Source organism: Trichosurus vulpecula, chromosome 2 (genome assembly GCF_011100635.1).
Source record: "Trichosurus vulpecula isolate mTriVul1 chromosome 2, mTriVul1.pri, whole genome shotgun sequence".
NCBI classification, from domain to species: Eukaryota; Metazoa; Chordata; class Mammalia; order Diprotodontia; family Phalangeridae; genus Trichosurus; species Trichosurus vulpecula.
The window spans coordinates 13,991,723-14,014,416 of record NC_050574.1 but is presented as its reverse complement, the minus strand read 5'-3'; the positions used below and the strand labels follow the sequence as shown (position 1 = coordinate 14,014,416).

Genomic DNA, 22,694 nt, shown 5'->3' with positions numbered 1-22,694 from the left:
CATCTTCAAGTCCACCAATTTCATGTTCCCATTGTGTCAAGACCACTCCCAGCCATTCTGAGGGTTTCAGTAAAACCACCTCCTGCATCTGTTCCTTATATTCTCCCAAGAAGCCAACCTCAATTTTCCTAGACTTTTTTTAATTATCAAAATGGGTCATCCTGAATTTTTCTTTCCCTTTTAAGAAACTGAATCCAAAAATACCATCCTTGTTATTCCCCCACTCCTCACCCCAAGTGATCCTCTAGTCACAGAGAGGAGCTGGACTATATGATCTTTGAGGTATCTTCTCTATTCTAGCACTCTAAACAAAGACAGGACAACAGTGATAACGGAACTCATTTAATAATAGTAGTGCAAGTACAATTACTTGGGCTCTTGAGAGGTAAATCTGTTCAGTTACATAGGTATTGTTATACCCCAGAGATTCAAACCCAGGTCTCCTGATTCCAAGTAGAGTACACTTCCCACTACATCATGCCACCCAGGCCAAACTTTTAGATGGGCCCAGTCTTATTTTATTTTTTAAAATGACAAAGGATGTCAGACATTAACACAACCAATTAAAATTGCTTTGCAACTACTTACATTTAAATAAGTGAATTTCAATGCAAATAATGTCGTAATTTTTCAGTCATTCTCTTAAGTCTCCCTCAGGACTCTCACTATCCATTCTTTTTACATAGTTAAGTGTACTCCATTCTTCTGGTTCTGCTTTTTATAGTTTCAATTACTTCATAAAGGCCTTTTCAGATTTCTTTGCTCATACTTGTCAGGTTCAATAACATCATATTTCATTACATTAATGTAACAGAATGTATTTAACCACTTCCTTATTGTTGAACTTTAGGCTGCTTCCATTTTTTAAAAAAACAATTCTAAATAATCCTATGAAAATCTTTTGACAATTTTGGATAACATTTTTAGGATATATTCCCAACCACAGAACTCACTCAAAGGTAGGATTCCTTTTGTAACTTTTCAGATCACTTTACCCCCAAAAAGATCCTACTACGTGAATAGTCTGAATTCACACAGGCAGTCTCCATTTTCAACATTACCCAACTTGAGACAAGAAAGTCACCTTAGGTCATTTCTCTATTTTATTTGCAATAAGAAATTCCTGAAGCTTATTTTGTTAAATAACATTTGGGTGGGTTTACTAGAGAAGCAGCAAATGGCAGTGGAAAATGTTAAACCTGGAGTCAGGAAGACCTGGATTCAAATCCTCCCCCCTTTTATTGCTTTACAATGATGGGCAGATAAGTTATTTAGTCCATGTCTCAGCTTCCTCATTTGTAATACAAGAGTATCTGTAGTAGCTGCCTCCCAGGTTTGTTTTGAAGCTCAAATGAAATAATGTATGTAAAGTGCATTACAAGCTTAAAAACCCTGTAAGTCAGCTATTAAACAGATTTTACTAAAAATCTTGAGGTGTCTGATGAAGAATGGCCTACACTTCAAAAATCTCCCCTTTGTCACTGCATTGATAGGACTTATCTGTTGTATGAATTATCTAATGCTTCTTAAAGGTTAAACACGCTGAAATCTTTCCTAAAGTCTCTGCATTCATGGGATTTCTTTTTCCTTTGCCTGATGGTTTTCCCCAATATAACAGTATCATAGATCAATGTCTGGAATGAATCTTAGTGGTTATCTACAACACCTCTTGTGAGGGTTGTGGAAAAAACAAACAAAAAAAAAACAACACAAAACCCAACCCAACCTCTTTTTTTTATGGATGAAAGAAGTAAAGCCCAGAGTGGTTGATATTTGCCCAAGTGTCACAGGTAGCAAACAGCAGAGCCAGAATCTGAAGTCACATATTCTGACTCCAAATTTAGCCATCTTTCCACTACATTCTACATTCATTTCTTTTATGTAGTTTCTCCCCATTATGCAGTCTCTGATGATGAATGAAAGATGACCCATGAGTGAAGGCTTTCCCACATTCACTACATTCAAAGCATTTCTCTCCAGTGTGAATCCTCTTATGCTCAGTTAGGTTTCCTCTCTGGCTGAAAGCTTTCCCACATTCATTACATTCATAGGGTTTCTCTCCAGTATGAATTCTCTGATGATTAATAAAGGTTGTTTTGTGGCTAAAGGCTCTCCCACATTCATTACACTTGTAGGGTTTTTCTCCAGCATGAATTCTCTGGTGTTCAGTAAGGTGACCCTTCTTGCTGAAGGCTTTCCCACACTCACTGCATTCATAGGGTTTCTCTCCAGTATGAATTCTCTGATGTAGAGTAAGGTTAGAGTTTTTGCTAAAGGCCTTCCCACATTCACTACATTTATAGGGTTTCTTTCCAGCATGAATTCTCTGATGTTCATTAAAATGTCCTCTCTGGCTGAAAGCTTTTCCACATTCGTTACATTTATAAGGTTTCTCTCCAGTATGAATTCTCTGATGGAGAGTAAGATTTGAGTTCTTGCTAAAGGTTTTCCCACATTCATTACACTCATAGGGCTTTTCCCCTGTATGAATTCTCTGATGATAAATAAAGGATGTCCTATGGCTGAACTCTTTCCCACATTCATTACATTTATAGGGCTTATCACCATCATGCATTATTTGATGTTCAGTAAGGTGTCCCCTCTGGCTGAAGGCTTTCCCACATTCGTTACATTCAAAGGGCTTTTCTCCAGTATGAATTCTTTTATGTTCATTAAGGTTTCCTCTCTGGCTGAAGGTTTTCCCACAGTCATTACATTTATAAGGTTTTTCTCCAGCATGAATCCTCTGATGTTCAATAAGGTGTCCTTTCTGGCTAAAGGTTTTCCCACATTCATTACACTCAAAGGGTTTCTCTCCAGTATGAATTCTCTTATGTAGAGTAAGGTTTGATTTCTGGCTAAATGCTTTCCCACATTCATTACATTCAAAGGGTTTTTCTCCAGTATGAATTCTCTGATGAAGAGTAAGGCATGAATTGTTGCTGAAGGTTTTCCCACATTCATTACATTCAAAGCGTTTCTCTCCAGTATGAACTGTTTTATTAAGGTTTATGTTCTGGTTGAAAGCTTTCCCATATTCACTATAACTGAAGGGTTTCTCTTTAGTATTTATCATCTGATATTGAATAAGACCTGAGTGGTAACCAAGAGGCTTACAAAGATTCTTCCCTAAGATGGTTTTGTTACATTTAATTAGATCTGAAAATTCTTTAATGCTTTTTCCAAGGATATCATAATTATGAAGACTTCTTCCTGTATAAACTCTCTGTTGTGGAACAAGGACTGACCCAAGTTGAAAGCTTCTCCCAAATGTATTATATTCAAGGACTCTTGCCTCATTAAGAGTTTTTCTGAGAGCAACTGTTACTTGTTTGGATTGTCTCTCCTGGTTGTCTTTCTGATTCTCTAACATTATATCATATTCCCAAACTTTTCCCATATTGGAATTCCAGCTACCACCAGCCTTTGCCATTCTTTGTTTAGATGACATTCCCATGAAAATGCCTCTCTTTGGAGCTATGTTCCTGGTTTTACATGTAGTCTCCTGACTGACAGAATCTGAAAAACAAAAACAAATAAAAGTACCAATATCAACTGTCATCCTAACTATGGGAAAGATATTTTATGGTTAAGTTCTAGACTTTCTTTCCTCCACCATGGAAAAAGATGACCAATCTGAAAAGGCAAAACACTGTTTTTTTGGTTTTTAAAATTCAATTTATTTTATTTTTTGATCTACATTCCTTGACTCTGCTCTCCATATAAGTTGGGTGACATAATAACTACGTGGATTTGTAGTAGGTTGCATAGCTTTACTCAAAAAGGATTAATGGCAACCTGGAGGTTTATCTTTAGTGTTATGCTTCAGGGGTCTATACTTTGGACCTGTCCTGTTCAAAACTGTCATCAACACATCTGATAAAAACATAAGATGTATACACTGTTATCCATTTCTTACTGACATAACGGTGTGAGAGATAGCCAATACTTTGGGTGTTTAAAGTAATATTTAAAACATCTCAATAGGCCAGAATAATGGAAAAAAAGAAACAAGATGAAATTTAACAAGAATAAAATGTCAAGTCCTATAGTTATCTTCAAAACATCAATTTTATAAGTACATGCTTGGGGACAGCTGGATTGATGTTTAAAAGACATGGGGTTTTACTTTAACATAGACGAATGTCATACAAAAAATGTTGCAGACTCCCCAAAATTAACAAAATTCTTTGTCTGCATTAATAGATGTATAGTGGCCAGAGCATAAAGAGTACTACCCTCACTGTATTCTATGCTGATTGATTCTACGTTGGGCCACATTGAGAGACCTGTGTCAGATCTTGGTAAAACCATTTTATAGAGATACTAATAAAATGTAGCGTTTCCAAAGAGATTCTACCAAACTGTTGAAAGATATGGAAATAACATATCAAATATTGCAAAGAATGACTGCAAGGTTTGGAGATAACTTGGAGAAAGGATTTGAAGGGTTGGTCAAAATGGTCAAAGGCTAGGAAAGTTGAAGGAAATTAAGATTTGAGAAAAGATCCCCAGACTTGGATCAAGAGAAGGGAGGCAATATGACAAATCATAAAAGTGCAGACTTAAAAGTCAGAAAACCACAGTATGAAATCCAGTTGATGGCAAGATGTGACTGTAAGAGACAAGTTTTTCTAAGTTTTGGGCTTGTTATCCATGAAATAGTGCTAAGAATATTTATACTATTTCACAGAGAAGAAACGCCCTTTGTAAATTTAAGTGCTATGCCATTTATAAGGTATTATTGATATATATATGTAAGAAAAATCACTTTCACAGCTCTGGGGAGGGAAGATGGGCTGCAATGGGGGTCTCAGGCAGGGAGACCAATTAGGAGGCCACTGCACTAATACAGGCAAAAGGTAATAAAGACCTGAACTAAGGCGATGGTTCTATGAATAGAACAAAGGGGTTAGATGGGATCCTGCTTACAGGAGAACAGACTAGAGTCAGTGGGAGAAATATGTCTTTCTCAAAGACTAGAAGAAATATAAGGGAGAGCTATCAGGAAAGTTCTTTCTTGAAGCAAAAAATAAGAAATGAGGCTATGCAGCTCATACTAGATAGCATCAGGACTTCTCAATAAGCCTGGAGGTTTCTGAGGACACCTGATTGTCAAGCATTTCAAAGGTGCTGCCTCCTAATGAAACAACAACTTTTTAATTTACAATGGCTAAAGTCTCTCTGGCTTTATTCATTTACCTGAAAGAATGCCTCTAGGTACTTCTTCCTCTAACATCCACGGCACCTCACCACGTTCCAACAGGAGGATAACTGCTGGCATGGAAACTGGAAGCCCTGCTCAAGAGGAAAAAAAAGAGGAAAGGGATGAAGGCAAAGAATCATCTAAGAATTCAATTCCAACCTCAATTTCTCTTCTGGGAAAAGAGGGCATGCTAGGAAGGCCCCATCAGCGGTACAATGGACTTATGAAGAATGTTGTATATCATATTCCCAGGAAGTCTGGCAAATGGTTCACAAAGCAGCCTTGAAATCAGAAAGAAAATTAGTTTGTTTGACCCAATCTCTGCCACGAGAAAATTTTTCACGTACTTAACATAGGAAAATCTTTGACCTATGGGAATAGAGAGTGGGCAAGATATAAGCTCAGGGTCAGTACAATGAAGCTGCTGATTTATAATTGTATAAAACAAAGAACTTTCTCCCTCAAACAGAAACACACTATTTCTTGGACCTTAAATTTAGGAATCTTTTCCCATGATGTCTTCTACATACCAAGCCAAAATGTTGGTTAAGCTCTTCAGACTTTAGCAAATGAAGATGCAAAGATGCTCCAATGAATAAGTTCTGAGGCATGAGGAAAGCTGTCCGTCCTTACCAAGGTAAACAAAGTTCTTGTAGTTCTCCAGCATCACATCCCTGAATAGGTTCTTCTGGGAAGAGTTCAGTTGGCCCCATTCTTCCTGGGTGAATTCTACAGCCACATCCTTGAATGTCAATGGTTCCTGAAAGAAAAATTCTTGTTCAGCCCAGGATCATCTGTCACACGGACAACGGGGCATGGAGTGGAGAGAACACAGAACAATTGTATCATTGAGGGTTTTGAGGATCTTGTGTCGAGGATTAGAACAACACTACTATGTGCCTCACTTTGAACTAAACTCTGTAGTTGGTGGTAAACACTTGACTTTAATTCATTTTTAGCCTCATAACTTATCTCCCCTAAGCGAGGCCCAACCTATACTTAACTGATCAATATAGTCAAAATGCATCTTGGATAAATAACACACACTTAAGCTTCAAATACTAATCTCTAGCCAAACACAGCATGTTGGTCAAATTTTGGACAAGATGCAGGGCACAAACACCATGGCAAGGTGCCTGAAGTTCCCACCTCCAGCTACAGATCTGACTCTAGTCCCTCTTCCAAAACACTATTTCCTTTATTCCAGCTATTGACAGGGCAAAACTCCCCAGTACCTGCTCTAACTACTTCCTTAAATATTCATCAGTAAGCATTTCCTATGTGGAAAGCACTACTGGATCCTAAATGATGAAGTACAAACTTGGTTCCCATTCTCATGTAGCTGACAATCAAGGAGAAGGGAATGGCATATTCGGAAATAACGACATAAAATAATTACAATATAAAATGAGACAAGTGGACAAGAAACATACAAAATAAGTCCTTTGGCAGTGAGGAAGAGGGAATGAAGGAAGGCTTCATGGAAGAGCTGACATCTGTGCTTTAGAGATTTGGCCATTATTATAAAGGTGGAAAAGAAAGTGGCAAGAGCAGGAAAGCGATAAGGAAGCATAAGCAAGGATCGTGGGCAGGACAGTGTGGCAGACTTTCAAGCATGGAATACAGTTTAGCTTTGTTAGAACCTAATAAGTCTAACTTAGTCAAAGTCTTCTTTGGGAGAAGGTTGTATGGCAAAAAGAAAATGGAATTATGATAACAGAATGGGAGCTAGGTATGGCTGTTCAAGTGTTCACGAAGAGGAGCTCACAAGTGAGTTTGCCAACTCAGGAGCTGAAAGCCCACACATGCAATTGCTAAACAAGTCTCCATGGGACTTAATAGCACAAAGGGAAAAAAAAATGGGACCGAAGATCCCACTCCCAGAATGGATGGAAAGTTAGCTGAATTTTGCAGGGGGCTGCAACGAAATCTGTAACGTTTCTATTTCTGCCAAGTCTTAGTGACTACTGCTTACGTTCTAAGTGCAGGATGGTCTTCCTTCTAGAAGGAAGGACAAAAGAGCCTGAGGAATGGATCTGACTTGTCTAAATTATAAGGAAGGATGATGTATTCCTGAAAAAAGTTGGAAGGGCTTCAACATGAAAACAGTAAAAGAAAAAGGATCTTAAGAGGCAAAGGAGAATCCTGAGTCTGTGCTAGCAGGCTGCAGAACAAACAAATATCACAGAGAGGGCAAAAGGAGGATCACTAAATACTTGGAGACAAGAAACAGATGGGGATCTTCACAGACAACAGGGAATTATATATTTTAAAGAAAAATCAGCAGCTTATCCTCCAAGAAATGATGTGACTCCACAGGTGCTCTTAGGTGAGAACTCATCCAGGAAGGATCAGAGGAAGAGAAGGTCAGTGGTGGCTGGAGACTCCCTGCTGAGGGGAACCAAGGCAGCTGATAACAGAGAGGCCTATTTTCTTCCTCCCCAAAACTGACAAACGGGATGATTACCACCCACTAATGTTGATTCATGAGGACTTAAATGATACTGCCAGAAGAAATATGGAACGCATCATTGGAGATTACCAAGTCTTAGAAAAGAAATGGAAGTGAGGGAGACCGTAATATAATATACATATTTCTTTTATTAAAAGACAGCTAAGTGGTACAGTGGATTGAGCACTGGGCGTGGATCCCTGTGTAAGTCATTTAACCTCTATTTGCCTCCATTTCCTCAATGGTAAAATAGGAATAATAGGAGCACCTACCTCCTGGGGTTGTGAGGATCAAATATCTATAAAGTACTTAGCACAATGCCTAGCATGTAGTAGGTAATAATGATGATGATAATCTGTCCCACCCCCTCTTCTCTCCCCTCATTAGTGCAAATTCAAGAAAGGAAAAAAAAAAATAAAACAAAGCCCTGACTATGTGGCTGCAGTTGGTCAAAACAAAGTCCTGTATCGGCCACGTCCAAAAATGTTGGTCTCTTATTGCACTTAAGTTCATTTCTCTGTTAGGAGATGAATAGGTGTTTCATCTTCATTTTTTTAGATTGGCAGTTTACCACTGCAGTGATTAGAGTTCTAAAGTTTTTTCTTCTTAATGCTATCATTAGTTTGTAAAAGTCTTCCCAGTTTCCTGTGAAACTGTGTATTTCATAATTTCTTCTGGCATAATAATATTCCATTATGTTCACATACCAGTTTAATGGTTCTCCACCAGGACATTCTCTTGGTTTATAATTTTTGGCTACCACAAAAAAAGCTGCTATAAATATATATATTACATATAGGTCATTTTTCTCTTTCTCTGATTTCTCTCGTATATAGACCTAGTACTAGCTAGGTTAAAGGTTTTTAAAAATTTAGTAACTTGGGCACAATTCCAAGCCAGGAGTTCTTAACCTGAGGTTTGTGAACTTAAAAATAATTTTTTTTATAACTATATTTCAGTATAATTGGTTTCCTTTGTAAGTAAGGAATAGAATTTGAGATATGAGGGACAACAAATGAAAGTCTAGAAGCTGGAAGATAGAGTATCTTGTGTGAGTAACCTCAAGGAGATAAGTGTCACAGCATCATAGAATACATAGTGGGTATAAGGAGACTGGAAAGGCAGGGGCCAAATTATGAAAGCTTTTAAAAGCCAATGAGAGGGTCATATATTTGATTCAAGAGATAACAGGGAGCCAATGGAGTTGATCAGACTTGAGCTTTAAGAAGGTCACTTTGATGCCAGAGCAGAGAATGAGGGGAGAGGCAGGAAGACCACACCAAAGCCTGTTCCAGTAGTCTACGCATGAGGTGATGAGGGCCTGCTCTAGGTAGTGGCAGTGTTAGAGGAGAAAAGGGGACTATGTAAGAGATTTTTCCAAGGTAGCATCAACAGAACATGGCCAGATATGGGGGCATTGGGAGTGAGGAATCAGGGATGACATCTAGGTTGGTAGCTTGAGTAGGATGACAGTGGTGCCCTCAAAAATAATAGGAAAGTTAGGAATAGGGGAGGGCTTGGAGGTAAGAGAGTGAATTCATATTGAGTTAGAGATGTCTAACAGGGAGTTGAAGATGCAAGACTAAAGGTCAGGAGAGAGGTTAGGGGTGGACAAATAGATCTGATCCAATCATTCCATAAAGCAATTTGGATTTTGGAAGAAAAGAAAGTTAACAGGAAAGCAATCTGGAACTATACCCGCAAAGTTTCAACCTGTGTATCATGTAGTATGTTACTGCCTGGTTCTAGTACCTACTTCCCTAATTTCCTTTCTACATCCTTTCTTCCTAATAGTCTTGCACACTTGGAGCCTTTGGGGGAGGGGATACACACACACACACACACACACACACACACACACACACACACACACACACACAGGATACAGTCCAACTATGAGCAATTAATATCTTTTCAGTTATGAAGGTCTTTCTTTTATTTCTGTAAAGAGGGTTTTGACAAAAACTGCTTGGAAAATTGGAAAACAGTATGGCAGAAACTGGGCATAGACCAATATCTTACACCATATACCAAAATAAAGTCAAAATAGGTTCATGATTTAGATATAAAAGCTGATACAACAAACAATTTGGGAGAGCAAGAAATAGTTAACCGTCAGATTAATGGAAAAGGGAAGAATTTATGACCAAATAAGGGATAGAGAGCGTTACGAAACGCAAAATGGATAACTGATTATGTTAAACGGAAAAATTTTTGTACAAAGCCAATGCAACCAAGATTAGGAGGGAAGCAGAAAACTGGCAAAGAATTTTTGCAACCAGTGTCTCTAATAGAGGCCTCATCTCTAAAATATAAGGGGAACTGAGTCAAATTTATAGGAATACAAGTCATTCCCCAATTGATAAATGGTCAAAGGATATGAAAAGGCAGTTTTCAGAGGAAGAAATTAAAGACACAATAGAACATGGATAATGCTAATATGTGGTCTTCTAGGAAATTTCTATCCTTATCTAGGTGAATAATTGGGTGGGAAGGAGGGATTCTAAAAGCAAGTACTCGCTAAGGAGGGAAACTTCTGTGTAAATTTACAAAGCCTTGTCGAAAAAGTACAAGCAACCTGGGTATAAGACCCTTTCTGCCAACCCTAGGTCTGGCCCTAACGCTTCATTCTCTGGGAATCAGCTTCCTTTGAGGCCAAATGAGGGAGTTGGAAGATATCATTTCTGAGAATCTATGGAGTCTAAGAAACTTATATTATCTGTCAGAATAGGTCAGGGCTTCGGAAAGAAAGCAACACCTTGTGCTAGGGCCCAAAAGAGGACTTGGTCAGGCAGAAAAGAAAGATGAGGTAAAGATATATCCACACACTTTGGAAAAGAGGAGACAAACAACTCACCTGGAACCTGGCCAGCCCACCTTCCTCTTCCTCCTCTGCACTTTCTCTGGGAAGGCCGGGGTCTTGAAAAGACAGGGCTACAGGAGAAAAAGGAGCTATGAGGGATACGCTGTAGGGTGGAAATCCCTGGAAAATATCCCATGGCCAACAGAGAGGCCAGGTAATTGAGGAAGAAGCACCAGAGCAGGAACAGGCTTCAAGTTTATCAGGACATACCAGGGGAATTCACAGCTCTGTGTTCATATTTCTGACACACAGCAGGCCCTCTGAGTTATCAGCTTTACTATCAGGACAGGCAGTGTGGTATGGTGGCAAGGGTTCAGAACCAGGACTCAGCAGATCTGGATTCTAGCCTGGCTCTGCTAGTGACTGTCAGCAAGACACTTGTCATCCAAGCCTCAATTTCCACAACTGTAAAAAACAGAATGACAAAGACTGACTGACCTGCCCCAGGGAGTCTTCTGAGGCCTAAATGAGATAACACAAATGGAAACATTCTGACAAGTAAAAAAACACCACCACAATCACCTTAACTCCTGGTCAGTAACAGCTGAAGGGCTCTGGAGGGAGGCTGAAGCAACACTCCACTTGCCCTAGAAAAATGGGGGGGTCAAAGAATGGGACTTTGTGACCCAGTCAGAGGCAAAGGCCTGAGCAGGACCCTACTCTAGGCTGAAATCCCTCAGCAGGCCCCAGGCACATCTAAGGTGCACCAGTCAGGGATGGAGAAGCTGTGCTTCAGAGCCCATTCCCAACATCCTCACCCACCAGGATGTACCACGCTACCAAGAATACCTGGAAAAACAATGGCCTTGGGGCACTGGCAGAAGGCAAAGCCTCATGGGGGTGCCAGTGGCCTGACACCTTATGTCAAGAACTGATTCTTTAAAAGCATCCTGGCTTTTTTGGGGGGTGGGGCATGGAGGGGAGTCCAGACCAGTGACTTCATCAGTGTGGGTAACTGATTTCCAGAATGGAGATGCCCTACACTAAGCCAGGTTGACAACCCACATGTGCCTGTTGTTGCCTGGAGTGCTGAGGGGAAGTGGCTTGCCCCCATGTCCTCCCTATTGCAGGGGCAGGTATTCACTTTGCCCAGGAAGAGCTGAGCCCCTCTGCTCTGCATTCCCCGCATCCTTATCTTCATTCCATCTCAGTGGTGGAGTAAACAGAGTACTGGACTTGGACTCCAGAAGACTTGAATTCAAATCCTGCCCCAGATACCTGCTAGCTAGGTGACCTTGGGTAAGTCATTGAAAAAGGCCTCTGCCTCAGTTTGCTCATCTGTAAAACAGAGATGATAAAAATAGCACCCACTTCATAAGGTCATTATGAAGATCAAATGAGATAATATGCATAAAGTATAACACTGAAAGTTCCATATTAATGTCAGTGATTATTAAGTTCTTATATCTCGGACATCAGACTCTGATCAAAGACCTTGATTTTGTTCAGTTTTAAAATGTTACATAATTTAACTTGTCTATATTTTGTGATTACTTGTCTCCTTTGGACAAGAACTTTCCCTAGGCACTGCTGCAAAAGGTCCCTGTCCTATCTGCAGGCTGTAGGGTCAGAACCCGTAGCAGAACCAGCAGCTCCAGGATGTGCTTGTTTATATTAGTCTCGGCTCAAATGTTCTGAAGTCTTATACAGCCTCTTCCTACAACAGATTCTTGTTCCCCAGAGGTGCCTTGCCCACCTTCAGGTGGGGTTGGGGGATCAAAAACGGTCATTGGTCTTGTTCTTTTCTAAGTGGTCTGATGGTGTGTTCTTCTGGACTCTGTTTGCATACCCATTATGAGTTTACCACAGTGTAAGGGTGGTGTAAGATTTTGGTCTAAAGCAATTTCTGCCCATTCTAGTAAACACTCTCACCCATGATTTGGATGGAGACGTGAATTGCATGCTTTATGCCAGACCGACGGATGTCACAAAGCTGAGGGGCTGCTAATAACTCAGAAGAACCAGAATCCCCAAAGGTGTGGGCAGACTGAACAAATGGCCAATTCCAATGAGATAAAATTAAGTGGTGATAAAAGGAAGACGCACATCTGGGTTCAAACAGTTACCTTCAAAATTACAGCCTGGGGGAAACAACACAAAATAAGAGAGTATCATTCAAATATGTGGGCTCCGCAAGCTGAGAGGGAAAAGTCCCCCTTCAAGTCCTATGGCATGAGGGGCAGGTCATTTTATTTCCTTTTACTCTCTCTTACTACTTTAGTAAAAGATTCTTTTAGAAATGTCAATCTTGATCAACCAAACTAAGAGACAAAAGGCTGTAGGCTGGCATAAAAACAAATCCTTGGGCAGGCCAGGGATGGGGGACAGAGCCTGGAGAGTGCTAGTGGAACTGGATCTGAGATGTGTGTATGTTGGGGGCAGGTGGGAAGAGAAATAGAGTTGAGGTGATCAGAGATGCCAATACATTCCTGCTGCCAACCCCTGTCTCTCCACTGGTAGGCCTTCCTTTTTTCCCACACAACATAGATTCCTCCACCCTCAGACCTGGGCAATTCTCACCTCTCTCTTCAATCATGAGAGCCGAGTCCTCCATAGTCACCCCTTCCTTGATGATCCAATTTTATCCAAGTCCTGTATCCCCAGGCTGTAGGGTCAGAAACCACAGCAAAACCAGCAGCTCCAGGATGTGCTTGTTTACACTAGTCTCGGCTCAAATGTTCTGATGAAGTCTTAGAGAAGATACAGCCTCTTCTTACGACAGAATCTTGTTCCCCGGAGGTGCCTTGCCCACCTTCAGGTGCAGCTGGAAGATCAAAAGCAAGGCCACTCTAGACAGGACCTGGACTCTAGCTTCCCAGTGAGTTTCTGCAGACTCTACCCAAGGGCTGCTGGGGCCAGAGACAGGCTGGAGTAAGCAGGAAGGCTCTGCAGCTTTAGTCACACACTCTAAACCAAGGCACTGCAGATGTGGCCAGAGACCCTGAAAATACAAATGGGGCTTTGCTGAGTTTCATTAATTCAACAACCTTTCAATGAAGGCTTAAAGCAAACCTATTATGTGCCAGATCCAATATAAGTGCTTAAAATCTAGGGTAGGGATCAGCAAAGCTCACTTTGAGAGTTGGAAGCAGTTCTTTGAATACATATATTTGGCTCTGGGTCAAAATAACTCCTTTACATTGTTTATGGGTGTGTATCTCCAAATATACACACACAAATATTTCAATGACACATGATTTAATCGCTGTGGGTACACCCCCATGGATGCAGATGACAACCCTTTTGATTTAGAAAATCAATATCAGCTCCCATCTGTTTAATGATCATCTCTATGCTGGTGACACTGAAGCTCTATATTCAGCAGCGGGCTCCCTCCCGATCTATCACAAACATCGCAAACTGCTGGCATTTGCACTGAGACCTAAACAAGCCTCTGACTCAGAAAATCGAAAATACAAGTTTCTCTTTCCCCCCAACTTCCTTAGCTCCATGGAAGCCACCCTCCACCATCTTTGCAGCCAACTGAGTTCACATCCTTGGGATATATTTAATCAGTTGCTAAATCTTGTTTCTACCTCCACATCTTTTGCATATTTGCCTCGCTCTGCCATCCCAAGGTCAGTGAGTGGGCCTTCCCCTTGACCCTTCCTACCTTCCCAGTCTATTTACACGTGACCTCTCCACATTCTTCTAGCCAGTGAAGATCTTTTCGTTTCCTCCCACAGACATTCCATCCCTCCACTCTAAGAGTTGTCATTGGCTGTCTCCTCTTTATCTCTATTTTCTGGCTTCCTTCAAGTCTCAGCTAAAATCTCACCTTGTACAAGAAGGCTTTCCTGGTGCCTGTTAATACCAGGGCCTTTCAACTGTGAGCCCCTGGACAGCAGGGGCTGTTCTTTTGCCTTTCTTTATCTTCACAGGGCCAGGCACACAACAAACACTTGATGACCGACTAGTTCAGGCTCTTACCCCTATCATCTAGACAGTGGTCAGAGCTTTGATCTTAGCATCACCCTCCCCCCACCCCTTTCCATATTCACGATCTCCAAACCACCTTTATTTCATGCTGGCCTTTTATCATTCCATCTTTTCCTCAGACTTGACCTTTTACCCTTTTCTGTCCTCACTGTGATCTCCAATCCCTCCAACTCAGTTCTTTCCCAACCCAGGCCATTGCACTGACTACACTCTTAGGCCTTCCCTATTACCTTATGGTGAATCAGTTTGACTCTACACAATGTGCTCCAATATCCTGCCCCCCTTGACCTACTGGTAGTCATGCCTTGCCAAACCTCATTCTTGGATCACTCCCACCACATGCCACCTTCACTCCTCCAGAATACTGAATGGATTTGAAGAAAGGCACACGATGCCAACTGGGTCTACTACACATTTTTACTACATAATCTTAACTGGGCCCTCTCTGCAGCAAGGCAATCCTTTTATACCTTCCTAATGTCCCTCTCTCCACAGTGGCCAATCCAAACTTTGACCACCTCAGACTTCCTATGGCATCCTTCTCCCCATCTTCTCAGCTAAGGATCTTGCTACAAATCTCATTGAAAAAATTAAGGTCATTAAACTGGAGCTTCCTCTTCTTTTCTCTTCATCTCACACCCCTCAAACATCTTCTTCTATCATTTCCTCCTTCATCCTTGTTTCTCACAAGGAAGGAGTCCTTATCCTTGCCAAGGCAGACCTCTCTATACGAACCTCAAGGACACCCTATCCCATCTGCTCCAGCAAAGAGCCCCTAGATCAGGGGTAGGGAATCAGCTAACTCGAGGCCACATGTGGCCCTCTAGGTCCTCAAGGGCAGCCTTTTGACTGAGTCCAAGTTTTACAGAACAAACCCTTTTATGATGGGGATTTGTTCAGTGAAGTTTGGATTCTGTCAAAGGGCTTCACCTGAGGACCTGGAGGGTCACATGTGGCCTCAAGGCAGCAGATTCCCTCCCTATGCCCATAGATTATCCCCATTCTCTTATCTTCCACTTCTCATCTACTTGCTCCTTCCCTACACCTGCAAACACACCCATGTCTCCCTGATCCTAAAAAATCCTTCCCTGATTTTGCCAAGAAGGCTAGCCATCATCCTTTATTTTCCCTTCTCAGTAAGTAAACATTTATTAAGCACCTACTATGTACCAAACACTGTGTTAAGTCCTAGGGATAGAAAGAACGGGAAAAGACAATTCTTGCTCGAAGTCTAAAGGGGTAGACAGCACCAAACACAACTATGTACAAACAAACAATATACAGGATAAATTGGAGCTTTTCAAAAGAAGGAAGGCACTAGAAATAAGGAGGATGGGGAAAACTTCCTGTGGACAGTAGGATTTCAGCTGGGACATGAAGTAAGCAAGGAGGTGGAAATGGGAAGGGAGAGAATTCCAGGCTAGGGTAGGGGAACTCAGCCAGTGAAAACACCCTGAGTCAGGAAATAAGAGTTTCATTAAGGACCAGTAGGAAGGTCACTGAAGGGCAGAATGCAGGGGGGAGGAGGTATTAGGTGTAAGTCAATTAAACTGGAGATCCCATGGCACCATTTCCTCTCCTCTAACCCTTGTCAATATGGCTTCCAACATCATCATTCAACTAAAACTGCTCTCTCCAAAATTACCAATGATCTTAATTGTCAGATCTAACAGTCTTTCTTGGTCCTCAACTTTCTTGACCCATTTACTGCATGTGACACTGTCAATTACCCCTCTCCTCTCCAGGGTTTTATGACACAGCTCTCTCCTAGTTCTCCTCACTCATCGGAATGCTGTCTCATTTGGCTTTGCTAAATCTTCAGCCTTCATTCATGCTATATATTTAGTTCTAATCTCTCTCCTGAACTCCAATCTCGCCTCACTTACTGGCTTTTGGACACCTTAAGCTGGATATCCCATAAGCATCTCAAATTTAACGAGCCTAAAACAGAATTCATCTTCTCCTCTGCTCTCAACCTCCCAATTTTCTTTTCTTCCCATTTTCCTATTACTGTCAAGGACATCCTCCCAGGAACCAAGGTTCATAATCTTGGCATCATCCTTCTTTTCTCACACTTAATGGCACATACCTAATCTGTAGCCGAAGTTGTTCCTAACTTTGTAATGTCTCATATGGGTCCCCTTCTCTCTAATCACACAGCCACCCCCTAGCGAAGGCTCTTATCACCTCACTTCTAGATCACTGCAATAGCCTTTGGCTTGACCTCCCTTCTTTTTCTTGGTTTCTCCTCTTCAATCCATCCTCCACTCTGTTGCCAAAGTGTTCTTCCTAAAGCCCATGTATGACTCTGTCACCTTCCTACTAAAAATCTCCACTGGCTTCCTATTAACCTCCAGAATCAAATCTCAAATCCTGATCAGCATTTAAAGCCCTCTTCTCTTTATATACTATCTCATTTGGTGATCTCATCAGCTCCCATGATTTTTATTTATTAAAAATTAAGTATAAACAAAAACTGAATTACAATTTAAACTTTAACTATCAATGAAAACATTATCTTCTGTAATGTTAATTATATATGTTTCAGGAAAGGTTATATGTATGATATATAATTATATGCATTATATATTATACATGTATGCTTATATATTATAGATGTATACCTGCATATATGAGTGTATGTATATTATATATATTATATATGTACATACATACATATATATTGCACATAACCCCTTTCTTTAGCTACCTGGCTGCTAGTACCTTCTCCTTAAAACAATCTTGCATCTAGGTGTATGCTGTTTCCCTTACTAAATTGCACATTCCTCATGCAGGGCATGTCTCACTTGTGTCCCTATATCTTCAATGCTTAAGTAGAGTAGGAGCTTAATAAATAAGCAGGTCATGAGCCAGGTCATAAGTCTCTCTGAATTTGGCTATAATCCCCCTTGAATAACTGACAAATGGCACTGCCAAGTCCATACTGGGCCTTTCTAGCTTGGCCTGCCCTGCCAAGGTTCCAGGGACATGATCTGTGAGAACCTTGAGTCATAGCAGAATGAGGCACCAAAGCGGGAATTTAATTATAAACAAAAAAATTATCTTCTGTACTGTTAAATAACACATATATACATATATACACTATACACACACACATAAATATGCACAATGTGTGTTTAATTAAAAAAATTTTTTTTTGGTTGTTCAGATCAGTGATTTCACCAATGTGATGAAATTCTGGTGTGGCCGCTCCCCTCCTTAATGCAAACAGCCAACTCGTTAATCTTAGTTTAACAGAGTTGCCTAGGTCAGAAAACTTGCCTCAAGCCAGTATGTACCAGAGACAGACTGAACTCAAGTCTTTCTGATGTTAAAGCCAGCCCTCAATTGGCTACTCTACACCGCCTTTTATCAATCTACATTCTCCAATAAAGTCCTACTTGAATGCCAGTAGGCTGCACACTCTAATAAAGAAGTCCTATCCGACAGAAAAGGTTTCAAGAGTGGAGATCTGAAGCCCATTATACAGAAATTTGTGTCTAAATTTTTGTTTTTTTGGGGTGGGGGGTCAGTGAAGCTCACCAAAACCTGTGTTTCAGTGGGTGGGGGTAGAAAGGGTAGCCACATCAATAAAATCATAGCTCTAGGCATCAAAGAGAGTATCTGGGGGTGGTGGGCGTAAACACCTGTGCATAATACATAGGATGAATTTAGCATCAAGGGGGAGAATGAATAAATTAAGGGCAGTTGGAAAGAGGGAGAGATGGCGGAAGAGGAAAGTAGTGAGTCCAAGTAAAAGCAAAAGAAAAACATTGTCCTGAAAAAGGCTCCAGTGGGTCCTAAAGGTGTAAAAATAAGGGCAGCTCTGGCTCACGTGGCCCACAGAGGACGCCCCCCCACCCCCTTCTGCCCAATGATCTCCTTTCAAACAACACTGTCTCCTGGACAGCCCCCCGCCCTCTGTCTTACCCAGATGTTCTCTCCGGCATCTTCCCAGATTACTCTTCCCTCCCCAATCCTGAGCTTTCATAATTCCCTAGCCGATGTCTCCGGCCAGAATCGGGAGTCCCATCACCACGGTCCCCGCTCTCTCCGTCTCGCACACTTGTATTCCCAGTAGTGGAGGCCCCTTCTCCAAACACAGGCCCTTGTTTCCTGCCCGGCAGCACCACTTCTCTACAATACCTGCCTGCGTCCCCAGGCCTCCCCCGCCCCCACACATTAGTGCCTGTCTTTAGCTCAGCATACACACAGAGAAATACTTCGGTTCCACAAGTACCCCCCCAAGCCCCCACAGGTAAGTGCCTCTAGCACTACAGTGCCAAGTCCTTCCCTTGAAGAGCGCCCCCTCTCACCCACGTACACTCTTCGCACCCCCAGAACCCACCCCCCTATATACACTCTGCCCCCCCCCCCGCCTCCTCCCCTATAGACACACTCTACCTCCCAAGACCCTCCCTTATAGAAACATTCTTGTCCCCTCAGCCCTGCAGACACATTCTTCCCCGCCAAGACCCCTCACCCACAGACACCCACTGCACCACCCCCGCCTCCTCTCTATAGACACACTATCTACAACTCCCTGGGGAGCCCCTACCCCCTGCGCAGGCGCACTTGGCGCTCCCAGGACCCCCACCGGCCGAGGACAAAGCGCCGGCGGAGCCGCCCAAGACGAGCCAGGGGCAACACCGGGGGAGAGCTACAGCAGCAGAGAGCTAGCTGGCTGCCGGGCCGAGCCTCCCAACCCCACTCACCGGCCCCGGATCCCTCCGCCGCTCCTGTCCGAAAACCGTTCGCCTGGGCGGCCACAATGAGGCTCTGGAGCCGGCCGGCCACCAATGGCGGAATGCCGGCCCCCGGACTACTACGTCTGCGCACACGGAGCCTCGTTCCCGGACTACAGTTCCCGGCGTGCCGTGGGGCCGGCGGCGCGCGGGGCGGGAGCAGTCGGAGCACGTGCAGACCGAGGTGAAAGACCCAGGCGTGGCTAGGCGCAGTTCGGTGGTCCGGGGTCCACAGAGGGTTACCCCGCTGAGTTTGCGTTCTTGCAGTGAGCCGGGGCTCCCTGATTCCGTCCAGGTTTCGGCGCAGATTTCCTTCTGTGCGTTTGGCCTACTCAGCCTTTCCAGGCATGCGCGATAAGGATTATTGATCCCTTTTTACAGATGAGGAAACTGAGGCTGACGGAGAGCAAGCCATTTACCCCTCCTTAGTGTCCGAGTTGGGCTCCCAATTTAGGTTTCCTTGACTCCTAAATCTAAGCCTCTGACCCTTGCTATGTCCCTGCTTCTGTTATTTAGTTTAAGAAGGAAAACGGCATATTCCGTGTTAGTTACTAACTTAAGACCCCCTTTTGGTAAGGAACTCGAGGACCTGCTGAGTAAGATGTTTTCTGGGTCCTTTGGGCTCCTTGTAACAATTAACTTACGCAATTTTAACTTCAGAGTGAAGTTAGGGTCCACGTGGATGTCGCACCTGTTATCCAATTCCCAATTTTTTAGTTTTCAAATAGCTTATTTAAATTAGTTCACCACTAAATCTTCTTAATTGAACACCATACCTTTTCCTCACTACTATATTTTATTGTTACTGGTAGGCAGCTGGGTGGCACAGTGGGTTGAGTGATGGACTTTGAGCCTAGACTAGTTAATGAACATGTGCCAGGCACTTTGCTTTTTACTGGGGTTACAAAAAGAGGCAAAAGACAGTCCCTGCCCTCAAGGAGCACATAGTCTCACAGGAGACAAGTAAACAAATACATACAACAAGCTTTATGTAGGTTAAATAGGAAATAAAAGAGGGAAGACACTAGAATTAAGAGGGCTAGAGAAAGCTTCCTGTAGGATAATTTTGGTTGGGACTTGAAGGATACCAGGGAAGCCAGTAAGATGAGAAAAGAGAGTATTCTGGGCATGGGGGACAGGAAAATTCCTGGACTGGAGAGATGGAGTATCTTGTTTGTGGAACTGAAAAGGCTTTGAATGCCAAGAGGATTTTTGTATTTGATTCCATTGATGATAGAAAACCATTGGAATTTGAGTATGGGGTGTGTATGACATGGTCAGACCTGTGCTTTAGTGGCTGAATAAAGGATGGAATGGAATGGAGAGAGACTCCAGCCAGGCAGATCTACCAACAGGCCATTGCAATAGTTTATGTGAGAAGTGACGAAGGCATGTACCAGGGTGGTGGCCGTGTGAGAGTAGAGAAGGGGGAATATTTGAGAGAAGTTGCAAAAGATGGAATCCACACTGGCTCCTGGCTGACTTTTTGTTTAGTTCTGGGGTGGAAGATTTCACCTGCTGTAGTTTTTCATTGCATTTCTTGATCAGTATTTGACTTCATGAGATTTTTTTTTTTTTTTTTGCTGAGAGTAGCTAATCTTCCTGACTCAGCTGAGGCAACCATTTTGGCCAGAAGAGCCTTGAAAACAATTTTCAACAATGGGCCAATCTCATTGTTACCATCTCACAATTGATGGAAAAAGAGAACACAAGATCACATTGTGCTTGTTGTTTGTTGACCATAAAAGAACATTTGATTTACTAGACAAAGGCCACCTTACAGGTTCTTTTCAACAAAGTCCCTTCCATCTATATATTAAGATCTCTATAACAACAGAAACAACCCTGTTCAGTAGCCTTCTGAAAACAACCATCAGATGAAGCATAAAACATGCTCCACAAAAGTATTCACTTATGATGAAGAACCAAGTCAAGATCAAGGAAGGATTCCCTGTAGGTTTTGAGGTCCTTCAAATGTTCCTGTCTGTGGATAACATTGTGTTGATTGTACCAAGCCCAACTGACATTACAGAACCCTCCTGGAAGAGATCCATACTCACTCAAAGTAGATTGTACTGTCTATCCACACAGGAAAGACAACATAAAGAATGTACAGTGTTCAGATTTCAACCTGCATTTGAATGGATTTTGTCCAAGATATAGATCTCTTCCAAGAATGCCCGTCTCTGGGACAGCCAGTACAACTATTTTCATATTTTGTGTCAATCAGTCAAGATCCAACTTCTTACCCTACCCACCCTCCCCCCCCGAGAAAACAAGAAAAACAAAACCCATTTTAAGCATATATAGTAAATAGAGACAATTTGCCACATTGGCCACGTCTTTAAAAATATGTCTCATTCTGCACTCTAAGTCTAATCAGGAGCTAGGGAATGAATATGTTTCTTCATTAATTCTCTGTAGTTGGTCATTATGCTAAGAGTTCAGCACAATAGTATTCTATCCATTCTCTAGTTTATGGGTACATACCAATCTATCAAAAAACTATTTTATAGAGCTAGAAAAAATAATAACAAAATTCATCTGGAAGAACAAAAGCTCAGGGATATCAAGGGAATCAATGAAAAAAAATGTGAAAGAAGGTGGCCTAGCTATACCAGATCTCAAACTGTAATATATAGTGATAATTATCGAAACAATCTGGTACTGGCTAAGAAATAGAGTGGTGGATCAGTGGGATAGACTAGATACAAATTACATTATAGTAAGTGACCATAGTAATCTAGTATATGATAAATCCAGGCTTTTGGAACAAAAACTCATTATTTGACAAAAACTGCTGGGAAAACTGGAAAACAGTATGGCAGAAACTAGGTATAGAACAAAATCTCACACTGTATACCAAGATAAGGTGAAAATGGGCACATGACTTACACCTAAAGGGTGATATTGGAAGCAAATTAAGAGAGCGTGGAATAGTTTATTTGTCAGATGTATAGAGAAGGGAAGAACAAGAAGCAAAGAAGATACAGAAAGCATTACAAAATGTAAAACAGGGCATTTTCATTATATAAAATTTAAAAGTTTTTGCACAAACAAAACCAGTGCGACTAAAATTATAAGGAAAGCAGAAAACTGGGGAAAAATTTTGTAACACAAATCTCTGATAAAGGCTTCATTTCTCAAATATGTAGAGGACTGAGTAAAATTTGTAAAACTGCATGTCATTCCCCAATAGATAAATGGTCAAAGGATATGAACAGGCAGTTTTCAAAGAAATCAAAACTATCTATAGCCATATAGAAATGCTCTAAAACACTACTGATCAGAGAAATGCAAATTAAAACAACTGTGAGGTATCACCTCACACCTATCAGTGGTTAATATGACAAAAAAGGAAAATGATGAATGTTGGATGGATGTGAGAAAACTGGGACACTAATGCACTGTTGGTGGAATTGTGAACTGATCCAACGATTCTGCAGAACTATTTGGAACTATACCTGAAGGGCTATAAAGCTGTTCACA

The 22,694-nt window shown here is 41.7% G+C and overlaps 1 protein-coding gene across 3 annotated transcripts; it reads right to left on the bottom strand.

Moving 5' to 3' along the window:
• Positions 1-329: 329 nt before the first annotated feature.
• LOC118839574 (zinc finger protein 883-like) lies at positions 330-19,301 on the bottom strand. 3 transcript variants are annotated; one of them, XM_036747049.1, is made up of 6 exons: positions 19,176-19,301; positions 13,042-13,462; positions 10,516-10,592; positions 5,840-5,966; positions 5,203-5,298; positions 330-3,519 (listed from the first exon to the last, which is right to left on the bottom strand). In XM_036747049.1, the coding sequence occupies exons 2-6, from the start codon at positions 13,073-13,075 to the stop codon at positions 1,856-1,858; spliced, it is 1,998 nt and encodes a 665-aa protein (XP_036602944.1). In that variant the 5' UTR covers positions 13,076-13,462; positions 19,176-19,301; the 3' UTR covers positions 330-1,855. The 3 variants fall into 3 exon arrangements, with proteins under 3 accessions (XP_036602944.1, XP_036602945.1, XP_036602946.1); XM_036747050.1 differs by having other exon boundaries at positions 13,042-13,285; positions 19,176-19,284; XM_036747051.1 differs by having other exon boundaries at positions 5,737-5,966; positions 19,176-19,269.
• Between the last annotated feature and the right edge of the window lie 3,393 nt (positions 19,302-22,694).